The sequence below is a fragment of the Desmodus rotundus genome, chromosome 9 (assembly GCF_022682495.2).
Source record: "Desmodus rotundus isolate HL8 chromosome 9, HLdesRot8A.1, whole genome shotgun sequence".
NCBI classification, from domain to species: Eukaryota; Metazoa; Chordata; class Mammalia; order Chiroptera; family Phyllostomidae; genus Desmodus; species Desmodus rotundus.
Window position 1 is genome coordinate 26,556,170 of NC_071395.1, and position 15,884 is coordinate 26,572,053.

At 36.5% G+C, this 15,884-nt stretch overlaps 1 protein-coding gene across 7 annotated transcripts in view; it reads right to left on the reverse strand.

Annotated features, from left to right (window-relative positions):
• The window catches only part of GRIA2 (glutamate ionotropic receptor AMPA type subunit 2), a 126,083-nt gene that overhangs the window by 20,547 nt on the left and 89,652 nt on the right, over positions 1-15,884 (reverse strand). For all 7 annotated transcript variants that reach the window (XR_006656689.3, XM_024568801.4, XM_071219164.1 and 4 more), the window contains exons 7-11: positions 7,228-7,395; positions 6,900-7,004; positions 6,118-6,228; positions 4,413-4,619; positions 3,545-3,915 (exon numbers count right to left, since the gene is read on the reverse strand). Coding sequence is in view for 6 of the 7 variants with exons in the window: in XM_024568801.4 (XP_024424569.2) it covers positions 3,545-3,915; positions 4,413-4,619; positions 6,118-6,228; positions 6,900-7,004; positions 7,228-7,395 (962 nt within the window). In the remaining variant the exon portion in view is untranslated. The remainder of the gene's footprint in view (positions 1-3,544; positions 3,916-4,412; positions 4,620-6,117; positions 6,229-6,899; positions 7,005-7,227; positions 7,396-15,884) is intronic.

Genomic DNA, 15,884 nt, shown 5'->3' on the forward strand with positions numbered 1-15,884 from the left:
AACTTTTTTCTTTCTTGTTAATAACTCTGCTACATCTAAAATTTAGCAGTTCTTTAGTGAAGAGGTAACATTTCTGAAATTTAAAACATAATTGGCAATTTATGGCTTAAATCAAACTTCCTCACCATTGAAAGTAAGAAATAGACTTTCTAATGAATTATAGATCCTATGCCAAATTATTGGGTAATATTTGTGGAATAAACTACCTGAGCAGTCAAGACAAAGAGGGGAAGTTAGTTTAAAAGTAAATTTTTTTTTAGATTAAAAAGAATCTGTTGCTAAAATAAAAGAGAACAAGAGAGAGGGAACAAGCAATGAAAGATAAAAAGAATGTAATTAAGAGCCTTTATCACAGTCTCTAAGAGATGCAAAGAATTAAATAAATATGGCAGGATGAAAAAAAATTAAACATCTCAAGTGTATTCTCTAAAGGATATTAAATACACTTTAAATTTGGCAAACCCTTTATGTACACACAATTACTCTCCAAATGTTCACTATTTATTCCACAACAATGGAAAGTATAATTATATGGCATGTACCCTGTATTTAAGAGGGCACATTCAGTACCTGACTGCTCAAACCCCATAAAAAATTGATTACATGGTAACTGCTATTAACACTATACATTGCATGTTAATTTGCAATATATTTGAGAATTGTTTTTGTAAGTCGTTCTGTTCCAACTATAAAATAGACACAAGATAAAGGTGTAAGTTGTTCTCTAATTCAGTGCTTAAACCACATTTAATGAGATCAAATATGCTAATTTATCTAATGTGTACAAGATAAAAAGTTTATTGGAATTATACATCACTCAAAACAGAAAATTCTTGATAGTTTTATTATTTACTTGTTAATGTCTTCAAAGGATCAACTGATGCTTTTGAAAGAGTTCCTGAGAAATTTTATGTGCAGGGGCAAATTTAATTTTGTTTTATGGTAACACAGAAAAACAATTTTTCTAATTAAATACAAAATTTTCACCTCTCAACATCTGCTCTAAAGGAGCAAATAAATATATGTATTCTAACATTTATTTTAATTCTCTACTATAGTTATTTTAAAATGGCATTTTGTTTAATGCATTTCAGTGGACTTATGGATGTTAGGGAAAGAACCAGACACAAGCAGGAGAATAAAAGTCAACTTTCAAGTATGTTACTCTCATAATTTTGGTGATTGTTTCTAGTCTTCAGAAAATTGTGAACATATTCCAAATTTTATTTCAGGCAAGTGAGCAATTCAATTCAACAAATCATTCTAAATTAAAATTTAAATGTTTTATAAATATTAATAATATAGTTTCAGATAATATTTTACTTAAAAAGAGAAAAATACCTTTTAAAATATTTAGAGCATCTCTAAATTGATATGTACATTTCATGCATTATTATTACAATTTTAGAAGTTAAGCTTTTCTATTCTTTTCTAAACTGAGGTAAGCAATGATCATTTCACTTTAAATACAGTTTATTTAATTAAAAATCATTAAATTTGCCAATAGTATGTAATATGTTCAATTTGTAAATGCACACTTAAGATAAAATGAAAGATATATGCTTAAAAATTTTAATAAAGAGGATTTGCCCATATATATTTGCCCACATATATTTTGTGGCCCTCCCCCACCCCCCAAAAATGTCAATTGATAACAAGGAAAAAATGCACTACCTGATATCTATTTATCTTACCAGAAAATAAAAATTATTGCATGTGAAATTGTAGTAATATCAAAAGCACACAAAAAAGATCATGTTTTAGGAAGCGGGCTTGTTGAAAATGAGAAGTGGGTTTATATGTCCTGGTGGGCCCTGGAATAACACAGATTGCTAAATGTTCCCTGTGCTCCAGCCCCCAGGTGTAAATATGTTTTCTGCTCCTCAACAAGCACTAGACACCAAAACAACTACCTTCAGAGGCACTATGAACAAGGGGCAGGGTCCTTGTATGGAACTAGGTCATAATAGTTCCTTCTATGGGTTCCTTCCATAGGTCCTTCTATGGAACTGCCCCATAATGAGCCCCCATACACTTCTCCCTAATCACTCAGAAGGCAGAGCGTAGTTTATGTCATTCTGTGATAATTGCCTTATGTTTCAGGAATAGGGTAACATTATACTTCAGTAACCTTCTTACTAAAGCTAATCATTTCATTATTATTTATGGACCAGAATGTTCTCTGAGATCCCAATTTGGTTAGTATTTTTCTTCCTCATTATTAGAAACTTCTCTTTCCATCTTTCACTTAAATCAGATAAACTACGGATCCTATATATCTTGTCAGAGAGCAACAGAAATATGTATATATATATATACATATATATATATATATATATATTTATATATATGCCATAAAAATACCATGGCATGCTTCTAATTAATGTAGTTCTACAGAAAAGCCAAATAAAATATGATTAGATTAGGATTGTTTAGATCCATGTAATTCAGAAAAATTTGACCTACTATCAGAGAAGTAAGTGATTGATAATTTCTGGGTATATTATATATTTTCTTTTCCTCGCTGGGTGGAATATATAATAAAAATTGCAAAACATACAAATTTTTGAGCTTCTTATATAGTTTTAAATTAATCACTTATTTTTCCCAAAGTGTGAAAAATTTAGCAATATAACGAAACAGTATTAGAAAGTCACCTCTTCTCCAGTTATTAAAATATCCCATAGCATCAAGGGAGGGCACTCAAACCCAAGTTAAAATATGACAACAGATTATCACTTAGGCTTTAAACATGAAAGCAATCACACTAGAAGTGGAATGAATTATTCTTCAAAAGGGCAAGATTTGACTGTCATTCTTGTTCATGTATGTAACATGAACAAAAGCAATATGTGTTTTGTGATATATTCATCATATTTAGGCATTTTAGTACAGGAATGAACATATCAAAATAAGAGAGGTGTATGAATTTTTTCCATGATGTGTGCATCCAATATGGCACACACTTTTATGATATTCAGCCATTATTATTATCCAACCATGTATTTCTAGGTATTTGTAAAATGTTATCATGTCCTTTTAATCCAGAACCCTAACCTTAAAAGAAAAATTTATAATCTCTCCCACACCATTTCCATGAACTAATGATGGGAAAATAAAAGAGATGGGATGTGTTCCAATGAAGATTTTTAAAAAATAAGCTCTTCCTTTTGCAGTTAATATGAAGTATTGCCCATTTTCCCATATACAGGTCTGTGGATTAACACACAGATGACTGTAAAATGAGAATATGCAGCAAAAACACGGTACCCCTCCAAGAAGGCATGGAATGAGAGGAACCTTATGCATTTTATAGCCTCTCCATGGTGTGTATAATTTCACCAGGGAAATATAAGGTCAACATTCAAAGAACATTGCTCAAATATTTCACAGGCTTATGCCGATTTTAAGTATCTGTCCTTGAGTCTTAAACCGCTTGAACAGGTAATCGGCAGCTGATTATTCTTTAGAGTGAATTCATAAACACCATGAAGGTCCACTTGAGACCTAAAATGCACAAAGTCGAAGCAGGTGAGTAACCAACCTTGGCGAAATATCGCATCCTTGCTGCATAAAGGCACCCAAGGAAAACCAGAGACTATTAAAAATCCCAAATTCATTAGTTGATTCACTACTTTGTGTTTCTCTTCCATCTTCAAACTCCTCAGTGTGCCACTCGTAGGGGCTAAATCTGCTGACCAGGAATAAAACTACACTGACCCCAATGTAGGCAAAAACAATGCACATCCAGATCTCATAGGCTAAAGGATCAAGAAATGAAAACACTCCCGGTTTGGACTTCTGAGGCTTCTTGATCATGATAGAGATCCCGAGGCTCATAAAGGGCTTTGAGAAGTCAATCACCTCTTCTCTCACAAGGGTAATAGTTAATGGAGCAATGGCAATATCAGCTTTCTGTAAGGGAAACAAAGGACAGTAATAGCACCTGGAGTCATGGTCAGAAGGGAATCATGGCTCATTACTGGATCAAAAGGGAAGGAAAGGAAATCAAGGAAATGGCCATAATTATTTCCCTGGTAGAGTCCCAGGAAAGAATAAATAAGAAAAGTAGTTTGTTCCCTGGATATCCCCTCTTTTCATAAATGTGTAGCAGACACATCTGGCTTGATTATGATAATTCCATCTTTACACTGCATCTATGCCTTTGCAGTTTTGAACAATGCGTATGTCCCAGATGCTTCAAGACAGATGAAACATCTGTCTCACCTAATCTGCAAGTTTGCTTCTGACTTCATCTTTAATCTTCAAATGCTTACAAAGAAATAAGATAGTATTCTTAGAGTAATGTGGGAAGCCAACAACCTCAGACACAGGTACTTCGCAGGAAGGGGAGGGATTCTGTCAACTACAGTTCTAACTGAATGACTTTTCATGTGATGAGCTATACTTACCCCATACACAAGTTCTCCAACCATCCCATTCCAAATTTTCGTGTCTGCATCCCTGGCCCCATACTTGCCATCCCCAACAATTGTCAGCTTGTACTTGAACCCACAATGTTTGGCGATTTCTGCAGCCAAGTCAACACAGTAGCCCTCATAGCGCTCATTGCCTTCAAGCATTTCATGATTTTTCTTCATCATAACATAGGGTGATTCCTAGATGGAAAGACAATGCTTTAGTTGATAAAAATGGCTTTGTTAAGTATTTACTCTCTGAATCAAATCTTCTGGTTTAATAATTACCTGTTAGCAAGACACATTATAGAATATAGATGGAAAAAATTAATTATAACCCTTCTGAAAAAGTTCCTCAAATATCTATCAGTATATTTCATTAACATGACTTGTACTAGCCATACCAAAGTAAACGAGAGACTCAAAAGCACAAACTGTTGGCAAGTCCCCTTGTCAGGTCTATAATTCCTAGGATTTAAAGATGAAGAATTCTGCTCGACAGCTGTTTAATTCAACTCTGGACCCACCATGCTCTTATTCTATGGTAAGGCTATTCCAAGGCCAGGAACCCCATTCACCCAAAACCCTGGGTCGCTGTTGCTTCAAACATAGAGTTCATATAGAAGTCAGGTTGGCCAGTGCCATACAGACTGAAGAGATTATTGCCATGGTGAATTTCTGATTCTGTCCTTTCAGACTTTAGGTCTTGCTTCTTCTATGAGATATAATATGCTAGAATGATGCCACAGGGATAGCCAGAGGGTAGCTTCCATCTGGGAACATAAGAAACAGGAAGCATGAAAAATAGGATTCAGCACAGCCTGATATTTTCCACCGAAAAGAGGCACCAAGGATCTATGGAGTCTCAGTGAGACAGTTCTTCTCGATGGTGTGATTAAGGCAAAAATCCTCAAATGTCTAGCTTAAACTCGTAAAGGAGTTTCTAAATGCCAACCAATGTTTTTGTCCAAATGTTGCTATCCTTTCTATATTTCCTCCTAGATATTGTTAGGATAATGATCCCCACAAAATACTTCATCACTGCTTAGCAAAATAAAATCAAATTGTTTTGTCACAAAATTATGAACTATTAGTGAACCCCATTTACTCTTATTTCCTTTCACCAACAGCTTGCTGTGATGATCTAATCCCCTTCCTCTATCCAACACCTAGATGTTCAGGATCTGGTTAATTTATCTCATGCATCAATACACATTTATGTAGCACAGGCTAGGCACCCGCTACCACGCTGAGACTTGGGGTTAAAAAGGAGAGAGGTCATCCTTGCCTTTTAGGAGTTCATCTCTTATTATGAAGAAGGAGAAGTTGGCAGCAGGACTAGAACATGTAACAACTGTAAAGGTAAAATGTACCCACAACGGTATGAGAATGGACAGGTGAAGCCCTCGAGCAAACAAGGAGTGCTCTTTAGGATTTTCTTCAGTTGTTCCCCTGTAGATGCACCAGGTTATGAATTATTTGTCAAGCTACATATCAGTCTGGAAGAGGTAAGGAATATTTTTAATGCCTCAGCTAGTGCTTGTGTAGTCCTTTTGACAGTACATATTCGATAAGTGATAAAAACATTGCGAAGGCAATACTGTGACAGCTATTGCCCTGAAACACAAACAGCAATTCTAGTTGGTACATACTTTTCATAAAAAAATAAAATAAAACATAGGCACATGTAGCTAATTACCAAAATTGTAGTGACAACCACAGTCTTATTCTCAAGGCCGGAGGTATCGTTTCCAGAAGGTAGCTCGGTAAGGGTAACAACCATTTTGTCCACTTCACTCCAGTATCCGATCTGGAACAGGTTACAAAAGGCAGGCCCATGGATAAATGATGCATTTATTAGCAAAGCATTTCATTATTTTCTAGCTCATACCTAAATCTGAAATTACACCGATATTAACTAGGCTTCTAGACAGCGATGTGTCTTTGATATACGTGAATCTAATAGGAATAGGACAGAACTATAAAAAGAACAAAAACCGCAATTCTTAAAAATGTTTTGTCTCTTTGTATTCACTTGTCTTATTTTCCAAGGATCATTTATTTAGGAGCAATCATACAGAAACATAAATAAAGTCCAAAAAAAGCATTTTCATCATAAAACTTAAAAACAAGATGTTGAACAGTTACACGAATATTTGTATCAGCTGTGTTTTGCTTCTGAGTCATGAACTTTCATCACTAGTTCTTTTTCTTCTCATTAAACTCTTTTTCTACCTTAACCTTAACCGTAAAAAGTATATTTTTATTTACAGTTCTATTTAATGTAAAGTTTACATGTCAGTGTTACCAAAAATAAATAAATTTGATTTTTTAAAAAACTATTGAAAAACATATCTGGTTCTGGAACCGGTACAACTCTATGTGAAACACATCTCAGGGCTCTTTGGGAGATGAGGTGATGGGTGAGCTCACTCACCTTCTCACACAGAGAGAACTGCCTGTAAATTACTAATGATTTACCTTCCGGGGCCCGTTAGTTTTGAGCTCCATGATGTTAATTGTATAGTTTATTCTTTTTCCATTCTGGTCAAACTTTATATTTCCTGAGAGACCTTCCACCTGAACCTATTGAGGAATGGGAAAGGAGCATAGTTACAAATTTACTTCAAGTCAAGAAAACTACATTTATGGGTTTTTTTTCTTTTCACTCTTCAACCTACTTTTGTATAGTGAGGAAATAATATTCCCCTTATAGTGAACATAATGAATAAATCAAGAACGACTAATACTGCAGGAAAGAAATGGTGGCCATTGTCAAATCACCGAACCATCGTGTTGAGTGACTGACCTGTTTGAGGGCCCTTTCTATTTCTACACCTTGTCCCCAGGGGACTGCTGGGTTGGCTAGACAGTCTCCGGCGTTCCCCCTTCGGGAGATTTCGATTCTCTGCTTCCGTAGGTTGCGGAAAGCTTCAGTCATCACTTGAACAGCGTCATAGGTCAGAGCAGAAGTATACTGAAAAGTATCACACATATTTCATGAGAATGGAAGGAAATCAAACTCAGTCCACGCTGTCAATCAAGACGGCATTGTCCAATATACAATACCATATCGAATGCGAGAATTTAGACACTGTCTCTGCACCTAGGAACTAAAGAATCTAAGAGGAGCAGTATGGAATATTGGAGCTACAGGTGGTACTCTTGACTCTCAACATTTTCTGTTATGTTCACATGGCAGTTCGTTCAGGTGAGACCTTTTGTAATAAGTATGCCAATGTTTTTGTCTTTTTCTAACCAGCTTCTCATTAAAATGTCACTTTATGGCCTGATCTGGTGGTGCAGGAATTTATCAAATCAATCAATAACTATTTTTCCACTGTCTAATGAGAAACTTATGTGACAATAAGAAAAAAATATACTGATCAGACAATCCCTCATCTCTTATCAGCCCTGGTGATGCCCGTGTAGACCTGTAATGAACTTTGGAATGTTTGTTTTTAACTTCTTCTGAATGATTATGATAATCAACTTGAAGGACTCTCAAGATTCATAATTTCTGTGCCCCCTTCATGCTTCAACAGTCTATGGGAATATTAGTTCAAACAGATCAAGGTTGGCCATGTAAAGGGAGGGCGCTGCACTGCTCAGGTGTGTAAGAGAAAAACGGCCCCCATCCTAGATCCACACAAGTAAGTCTGTCGCAGATTCTGCCAGGAGCCTGATCTCAGCAGGGTGCAGCCACCTGTAGTGGGGATAATGGGGCTAGTGGATCTCCCGTGATGGGGACATGCTGGTCAGTCTTGGGGGAAGGTGGAGGGAGTAGTCCCTGCTCCAGAGTCACACAACTCAGTCTGTCACTGATTATGTCCAGTCCTTGGCAGGACACAACCACCAGGAGTCAAAACTGTGGGGTGACTGGGAGCCTGGAAAGTGGGGCTAGCATATCTCCTGTGAGAGGGAGACACCAGTCAGGTTCACGAGAAAGTGGGGGGGAATGACCCCCACCCCAAAGCCACACAATACAGTCACTGACACCCCCTGAGTCTACACCTGGGAAGCTGCCATAGAGTGGGACTACGGGGGGTCCAGAAGTAGAGCTGTTGTGTCCTCCTAGGCTGGTGATGCAAGGAGGGGAGTGCTCCACCCAAGAAAGATGACGTCTGTGGTGTGGGACAGGAACTCAGCACAGGGGTCCTGCAATTGTCCTTCCAGCTCTCTCCCCAGAGCCACAAACCCCAGTCTCTCCTCATGCACCTCTATTTTGCTCTGCCCTCCCTCCGCTGGAGCCCAGGATGAGTGGCTGTGAACAGGATTTTGTGCATTGGACCTTCAAGAGAGTGCCTGTGTCTCTACCAGACTTTTGTTTCTCCCTGGCAGACAAAATCCCCTCTGATTTTCACAGCCAGATGTTATGTGGGTGCCTCTTCCCAGCTCTGGTGCTCTGGGATGGGGAGTCTAGCATGGAGTTGAGACTCCATGTGTCTCAGGGGGACCTTTGCAGCTGGGGTATCCCTCCAGAATTTCAGCCACCACCCATGGGAGCAGGACCAGCCCTTCTTGCATTTCCACCCTTCCTACTAGTCTCTATGTGGCTACTTCTGTAGTTCCTTGGTTATAAGACTTCTCTTCAGCTGGTCTTCAGTTGGTTATTCAGCTTGATTGCTCTGCATTTTAGTTATAATTCCAGTTTGGTCCTGGAAGGAGGTGAGTGTAACATTCACCTACTCTGCCACCATCTTGGACCTCTTCTTCATAAGAAACTGTAAGAGGAGTGTCTACGTCTGTCCTTCCACATCAGCCCTCCTTGCTCTCTTTATGTGATCTCATTCATTCCATGGCCTTAAATTGCATCCCTGTGCTCACACATTACTTCCTCTGTGATGCTCTTCCTGCCCAGCCCAGTGTCAGTCATTCTCCTCCACATAAGCTTATTTATTCTTTCCATAGTCTCCACCAGTATCTGAGTGTCTTGTCCACGTAGCCTTCATTTGCCTTCTTCTTCTCTCCTCCCTACTAGAATATTTAGTCCAGGGAAATAGAAAACTTGTTTGACTGGTCTGTCACTACTGAATTTTTAGAGTCCAAGGCAGGGGTGGAAACACTGAGAAGACTTAGGAAAGAAGGAAGGAAGGGTCAGTGATCTTGATATGGGCCTGTCCTCACATTCTCTCCCCAGCCAGTGAAAAGATATACAGGTAGATAACTGCAATGTACTTATTAGAGTTTTATGAATTGGTCTGATGGTGGATAGATGTCTGTCTTGTTTGTTGTTTTATATGAGAGATACTACAGTAAGGCAAATAAGAATATGGTTTATGTGTTATGAATTTTCCCCTCCATGCATCCAGAATTTTTTTAAATTTTACTTTTATAGTTTACATTACCTATTTTGTATTAGTTTCAGATGTATGGCAGAGCACTTTGTAAAATCATATGTTTTACCAAGTGTTTTCCTCGATATTTCCAGTACCCACCTGGCCCCGTACATAGTTATTTCATTGTTATTGATTTTATTGCCTATGCTGTACTTTACATCCCCATACAACTATCGATTTGTACTTCTTAATGCCTTCACCTTTTTCACCCAGTCCCTCAACCCCCCTCCTCTCTGGCAACCTTCAGTGTGTTCTCTGTGTCTATGAGTCTCTCCATTTTGTTTATTTTATTCTTTAGATTACACATATATGTGAATTCATATGGTATTCTTCTGCATCCAAAACTTTTTAAGCCTCCATTTTTGATGCTAAACATTGTAGTGTGTGACTATCATTCATTTAATTTGCATGAATTAGTTCAGTTGAATTGCCTTCATTTTATCATGTAAGTGAACCATATTTCATGGGAAAGTTGGAAGGAAGAAAGAAGAAAAAAATAGGAGATCTGAGAGCCATGTGCACTGTGACAGAGTACTATTAACTGTAACAAGATATTCATATTTACCTTTACATTTTCCTACCGGAATTTCTTCTCATGAGCTAGCTAAGCAATGGAAGTTGCGCTTATATTTTAGGCCTATACGTGAGTTCTTCTTCATAGATGCAGATTATGCCTGGATGGGTGCACTGGAGTGTCCTCCAAACACCTGAACCAGACAGATCTAAATAAAACCCATAACCACATCTTCCCAAATCTGCAACCCTTTCCTTCAAACTGTGTATGCAAGAAACTAGCAAAATATAGTATGCTACACATCCAGTTAGGCAATTTATATTCCTAGATTTAAAATGTAGTTCCTGGGAACCTATCCTAAGAAAATATTCTCAACTATAAAGAATTTTCATACAAAGAAATTAATTTCAGTGTTACTTGTAATATGCAAAAACTAGAAATGACCTAAATTTCTAACAGCAAAGGGATGTTTACAAACTGTGCTTTCTGCCTTGAAGAAGTATTAAGCAGCCATTAAAAAGTGACACCAATAAAGATTATGTAACAATGTGACTGATGATTATTATAAAATAAGCAAAGAGATTATTACAACTAATTTTAAAAGCTTTTCCCTACAATGAATGAGAGTAACTTTAAAAATGTTTATATCCCTTCAACAAAAAAGAGAAGGAAAAATAAAATTGTTTTAATAATAAAGAGGAAATATACATGATTATATTGTTTTCCAAGTATTTTATAATAACCATATACAATTTAGGAAAAACACATATTATATCAAAAACATTATTTTAAATCCTTTATACTTAAGAAAAGACTTCTTGGAAAAATAAGAGATAACAATAAAAATTTATCTGCCTCATTTACATGTTTGTTGTTATTCCCTTAGAGGAAAAAGAAAAGATTAACTTGCTTTCATATACAGTGATCAGTTCATTGCCAACTTAATTCTCACATTAAAGGCTGGGTTACTGAGTAGGAAACAGAATTTAAACTAGATAAACTGGATATTTAAAAAGTATTGCAATTTGCATTAAAAAATTAGGATACCAGTGAAAAGCCAAAATCTTTCCTGAGTGAGCTTGCTCACATTACTATGAGAAATCTATAAAAGCATCTGCTAAGTGTTTTAGAGGCCTATAAATGTTAGTGAACGGCATTAAAAAAATAAGATCAGTCTGAATGAACTAAGACCATTAAGTCCCGTGGGCGTGCTACAGTTGTGATTCAGAGCATGAATGCACTCAGAAGGAAAATCCTTTCAACCTTTTTCAGATGCTCAAATCTAACCAAGTCTCAAGCCTGTTATCATTTTGAATTAAAAGTCACAATCATGGAAACCCAATCGTGGGCCAAGAGAAAATCAACAGCCTCTGATTCCAGAGTTCCGCTTTGTTTATGTTCTGCATATGTGGCTCATTGCTTTTTCTAAACAAATATGTTCACATTTTGATTGGATAGTTAAATATTTCAGCTTCATTCTACCATTCACTAAACTCGATGTAAATTAATTTGAAGGGAACATGATGGCAGTGTAACTACCTCTTTCTCTGAAAACAAATGTATCATCCCTGCCCTGATGTTTATATTCTGCGAAATGCCTCAGCTGAGTCAGAAATGCATATTTCAGTGGGGGCGATCGTGGTTTGCAGTGTTACATCACAATCTCATCACATCTAGACTCTACGAAGAAACCTGGGAGAATGTTTTTGTGGTCCATTTTCCAAATGTACTTTGTGTTCCATTCTAAATGTATATTTATTAATATTTGTTTTTCTAAAATAAAACAATATATGCATTTTAAATGTTGGTTATGCCCAATAGTCATCAGACATTATTCAGTAATATATTACTGTAATCACTGTTACCAAAAAAATCCCCCAATATTCTGACAACCAAGAACAGAGGAAATGAAAAGCTGCTCTATATACCTTTAAAATTTGTGAATATACAAAGAGAATAAATAGACTAAAATATAAATTTTATGGGTTATCATAATATAGTAGGGATTCCTAAACATATGCTATCTGCACCATGCTAAGATAGAAAACATATCACTCAAAAGAGAAATATTAGACTTTATGAAGTGTTACAAAATTTCGTATGAATGGCCACTTCGCAAATTTTTCTTGACACGTGAAATTGGGTTGAATAGTGTTGAGAAAGCTTTGCATGTAGCATCAAAAGATAGGGCTCAAGCCATGATTTTATCATTTACTGCTCTGTTGCCTTAGGCAGATTAATTAAAGTATCAGTGTCCAAGGTTTCTGATCAATGAAATAAAGAGAGGAATACCTCTTGTATGCCATAAGAGTGTGGGAAAGGAGGGTGAGGAAAAGAGAACAAAATTCATGTTGACCTAGTTCTCTATGTGCCAAACCTGAGCTGGAAAATTTCCTGGTGAACTTAAAAAAAAAATCCTTTGCAACAAATATTTTTATTCCTATTTCATAGGTGAAAATTTTAAGTTGTCAATTTATATTTACCCAGGGTTACAAAACTACGTGACAAAGATAGAATTTTAATCCAGAAATCTGTGTTTCTGGGGTAACGAGGGCCATCAACGGTCCTGATTTGTTTGGGGCTGTCACAGTTTTATGACAGAAAGTCTAGAGTCCCAGGAAACGCGTCAGTCCCAGGCACAGGGAGATGACTGGTCCCCTTGTTTGACGTTTACACATCAAATGGGTTAAAGTTACAGGAAATGTGAAGCTGGGTGAGTTGTAAAATGTGCTAGAAATCAAAGTTATTGACCAGCATTTTGCCTTCTTTTTCCTGTGATTACTATCTATCCTGATATGAAGCTAGCTTGTTTTTACAGTGTTTTGAAAGCCACTGTCCTGATCTACAAAAATCTGTGGTCCAGTAAGTTCAGAAGATGATTCTCACATCGGTATATTATGGGCCCTGAGAAATCTGCAGTAACATCACTGTTTAACTTTGTTAGATCTTCATTGTCCCTAATTACCGTTTTCAAAATTTCTGTAACACAAATTACTTTCCATAAAAATACTGTTTCAGGTAATATATTTTGAGGTGTTAAAAGTTTTATGGCCCAGTTAACTTTTCCTACTCATTTTTAAAATAGCATCATTTATTTACTTAAATAAAAGTATTATGCATTGAATGGTATTTCTCTAGATAATCTTACACCACAATATAATTCTCAGTTTCTTTGTTCAACAAAGTTAAAAACAGGGTCAAAATTGATGAGCCCTGGGAAAAATAAGTAAGCCTACCAGAATTTGAGAACACTTTTTAAAAGATTCTTGGCAATGTCTAAGAATCAACTAGAGCCAGAAGAAAAAGAATAGTAGTAAGAAATACACTATAAACTTAAAATTATTCACTTGAATTAATTTCAAATTCAACTGCAGTCTACCCACTGGAAAAGAGCTGTCGGTGATAAGGTCGTCTTTAATTTCCTGTAAGGCCTTTGGAAGGTGCCCTTTGAAACTTAAAAAAAAAAAAACCCCACACACAAAATGTTCATAAAAACTCAACATTAGTGAAGCAGCAGGAACTTTCATCCATTGCTGGTGGGAATGCAAAATGGTATAACCACTTTGGGAGACAGTTTGGCAGTTTCTCGCAAAACTAAACATCCTCTTACCATATGATCCAGCAATTGCACCAGTTGGTATTTACCCAAAGGAGTTGAAACCATATGTCTACTCAAAAACCAGCACACAGATGTTCATAGCAGCTTTATTCATAGTTGTCAAAACTTGGAAGCAACCAAAATGTCCTTTAGTGGGTGAATGGGTAAATAAATTTTGCATACAGACAATGGAAAACTTTCCGCACTCAAAAGAAATAAGCTACCAAGCCATGAAAACACCTGGAGGAACTTTAGGTGAATATACTGAGTAAAAAAAAATCTGAAAAGGCAATATGGCATATGATACCAACTTTATGATATTCTGGAAAAGGCAGAACTATGGAGACAGTGAAAAATGTCTGTGGTTGCTGGGAGATGAGGGTGGGAGGAGTGATGAATAGGAAGAACACAGAGAATTTTTACAACAGTGAAAATACTCTGTATAAAACTATAATGATGGAAGCATGTTATTAGTCCAAGCCCATAGAATGTCCCACACCGAGAGTGAACCATAACGTAAACTATGGGCTTTGGGTAATTTTGATGTGCTGAAGTGGATCCATCAACTCTAGTAAATCTTACCAGTCTGGCGAGTGGAGCTATTGGAGGAGGCTATCTATGCATATGTGGGTGTAGAGGGTATATGGGAAATCTCTATATGTTTTGCTTAGTTTCCCTGGGAACCTAAAATGGCTTTAAAAAATGAACTCTTAATTAAAAAATAAAAATACTCAACATCCTTAGTAAGCACGCAAGCTGTATCACATTTCCAAGGCTTCTTGCCAACAGAGCTGTCTTTGTTATTCTTTATATATAGTACAAATAATGATTCTTTATATATATAATACAAATAATTTTTAACCCACTGTGATATTTTTAACCCAAGTCTCTTCATGTAAAAAGAATACATTAAAAACAACATAGTCTTGCCGAAATTTTCCAGTTGGCTATTGACCTTGAAAATCTTGCTATGGACCAAGACTTTTATATCCTAAAACTTTTAATTCACTTAAGGATTCCAATGTTTAGATAAAACTAATCAGATTCACCAAGATAGAAGATACTCAAATCAACAAAGTGTCTGGCTTTGATTCACCCACAGGTAGGTAAAGACTTTCTTGGAAGCACATCTTTTATTTTGTGGGGCGAATAAATTCCTCCCCCTGACTTTCCCCACTTCCCGGAAATCTTCTAACAAAGAGAAATTTCCTCATATTTTTCTATTTTATGAAAAATAAAACAAATAGTCGCCAGGGTGACTTAGGATTTGATTTTGGCAGTTGGAGTTCTGAGCTGACTACCTGCGAGTCACTGCCGTCTTTGACAGACACAGGAACCAGGAAGCCTGTCAGAGATTCAGCAAAAATCGCAAATGTTAGCGTGTTTTTTTCTTGGGTGCCTAAATTAGCTCTTTATGTAATCACAGTGTTAGAGCTTCTGGAGAAATCTTATAGATCACCTACAGCGATTCCCTTTAGAGACAAAGAAATGTGGAAATAAGACAAACCTAGATATCCCACATTATTATTACAAATAATAATGCATTTTTATTTTTAGTGGTATAATATATACATACATAAAAACACAGCAGTTTTTAAAAATTAAGAGCAGACTGGTCTTTGCCAGAGGGGCGGGGCTGGGGGACTGGGTGAAAGAGGTTAAGGGATGTAGAAATACAAATTGGTAGTCACGGGGATGAAATACAAAACAGTCAGGGGGATGTACAGGGGACATAGGGAACATAGCCACTGATATCAGGATAAGGATGTATGGTGCCCGGTGGGTGTGGAAATATCGAGGGAGCAGTTAGTAAAGTGTATGACTGTCTAACCACCATGCTGTACACCTGAAACCAGTATACAATAATATTGAAAGTAAACTGTAACTGAAGAATAATTTTGTTTTACAAATTATTTTATAAGAGATATAATTTTATCAATATCAATTTACTAATATTTGGATTTATTTCAGTCATTACACAGTTTTTAAACCACAACATGTAAACAACTACGTAT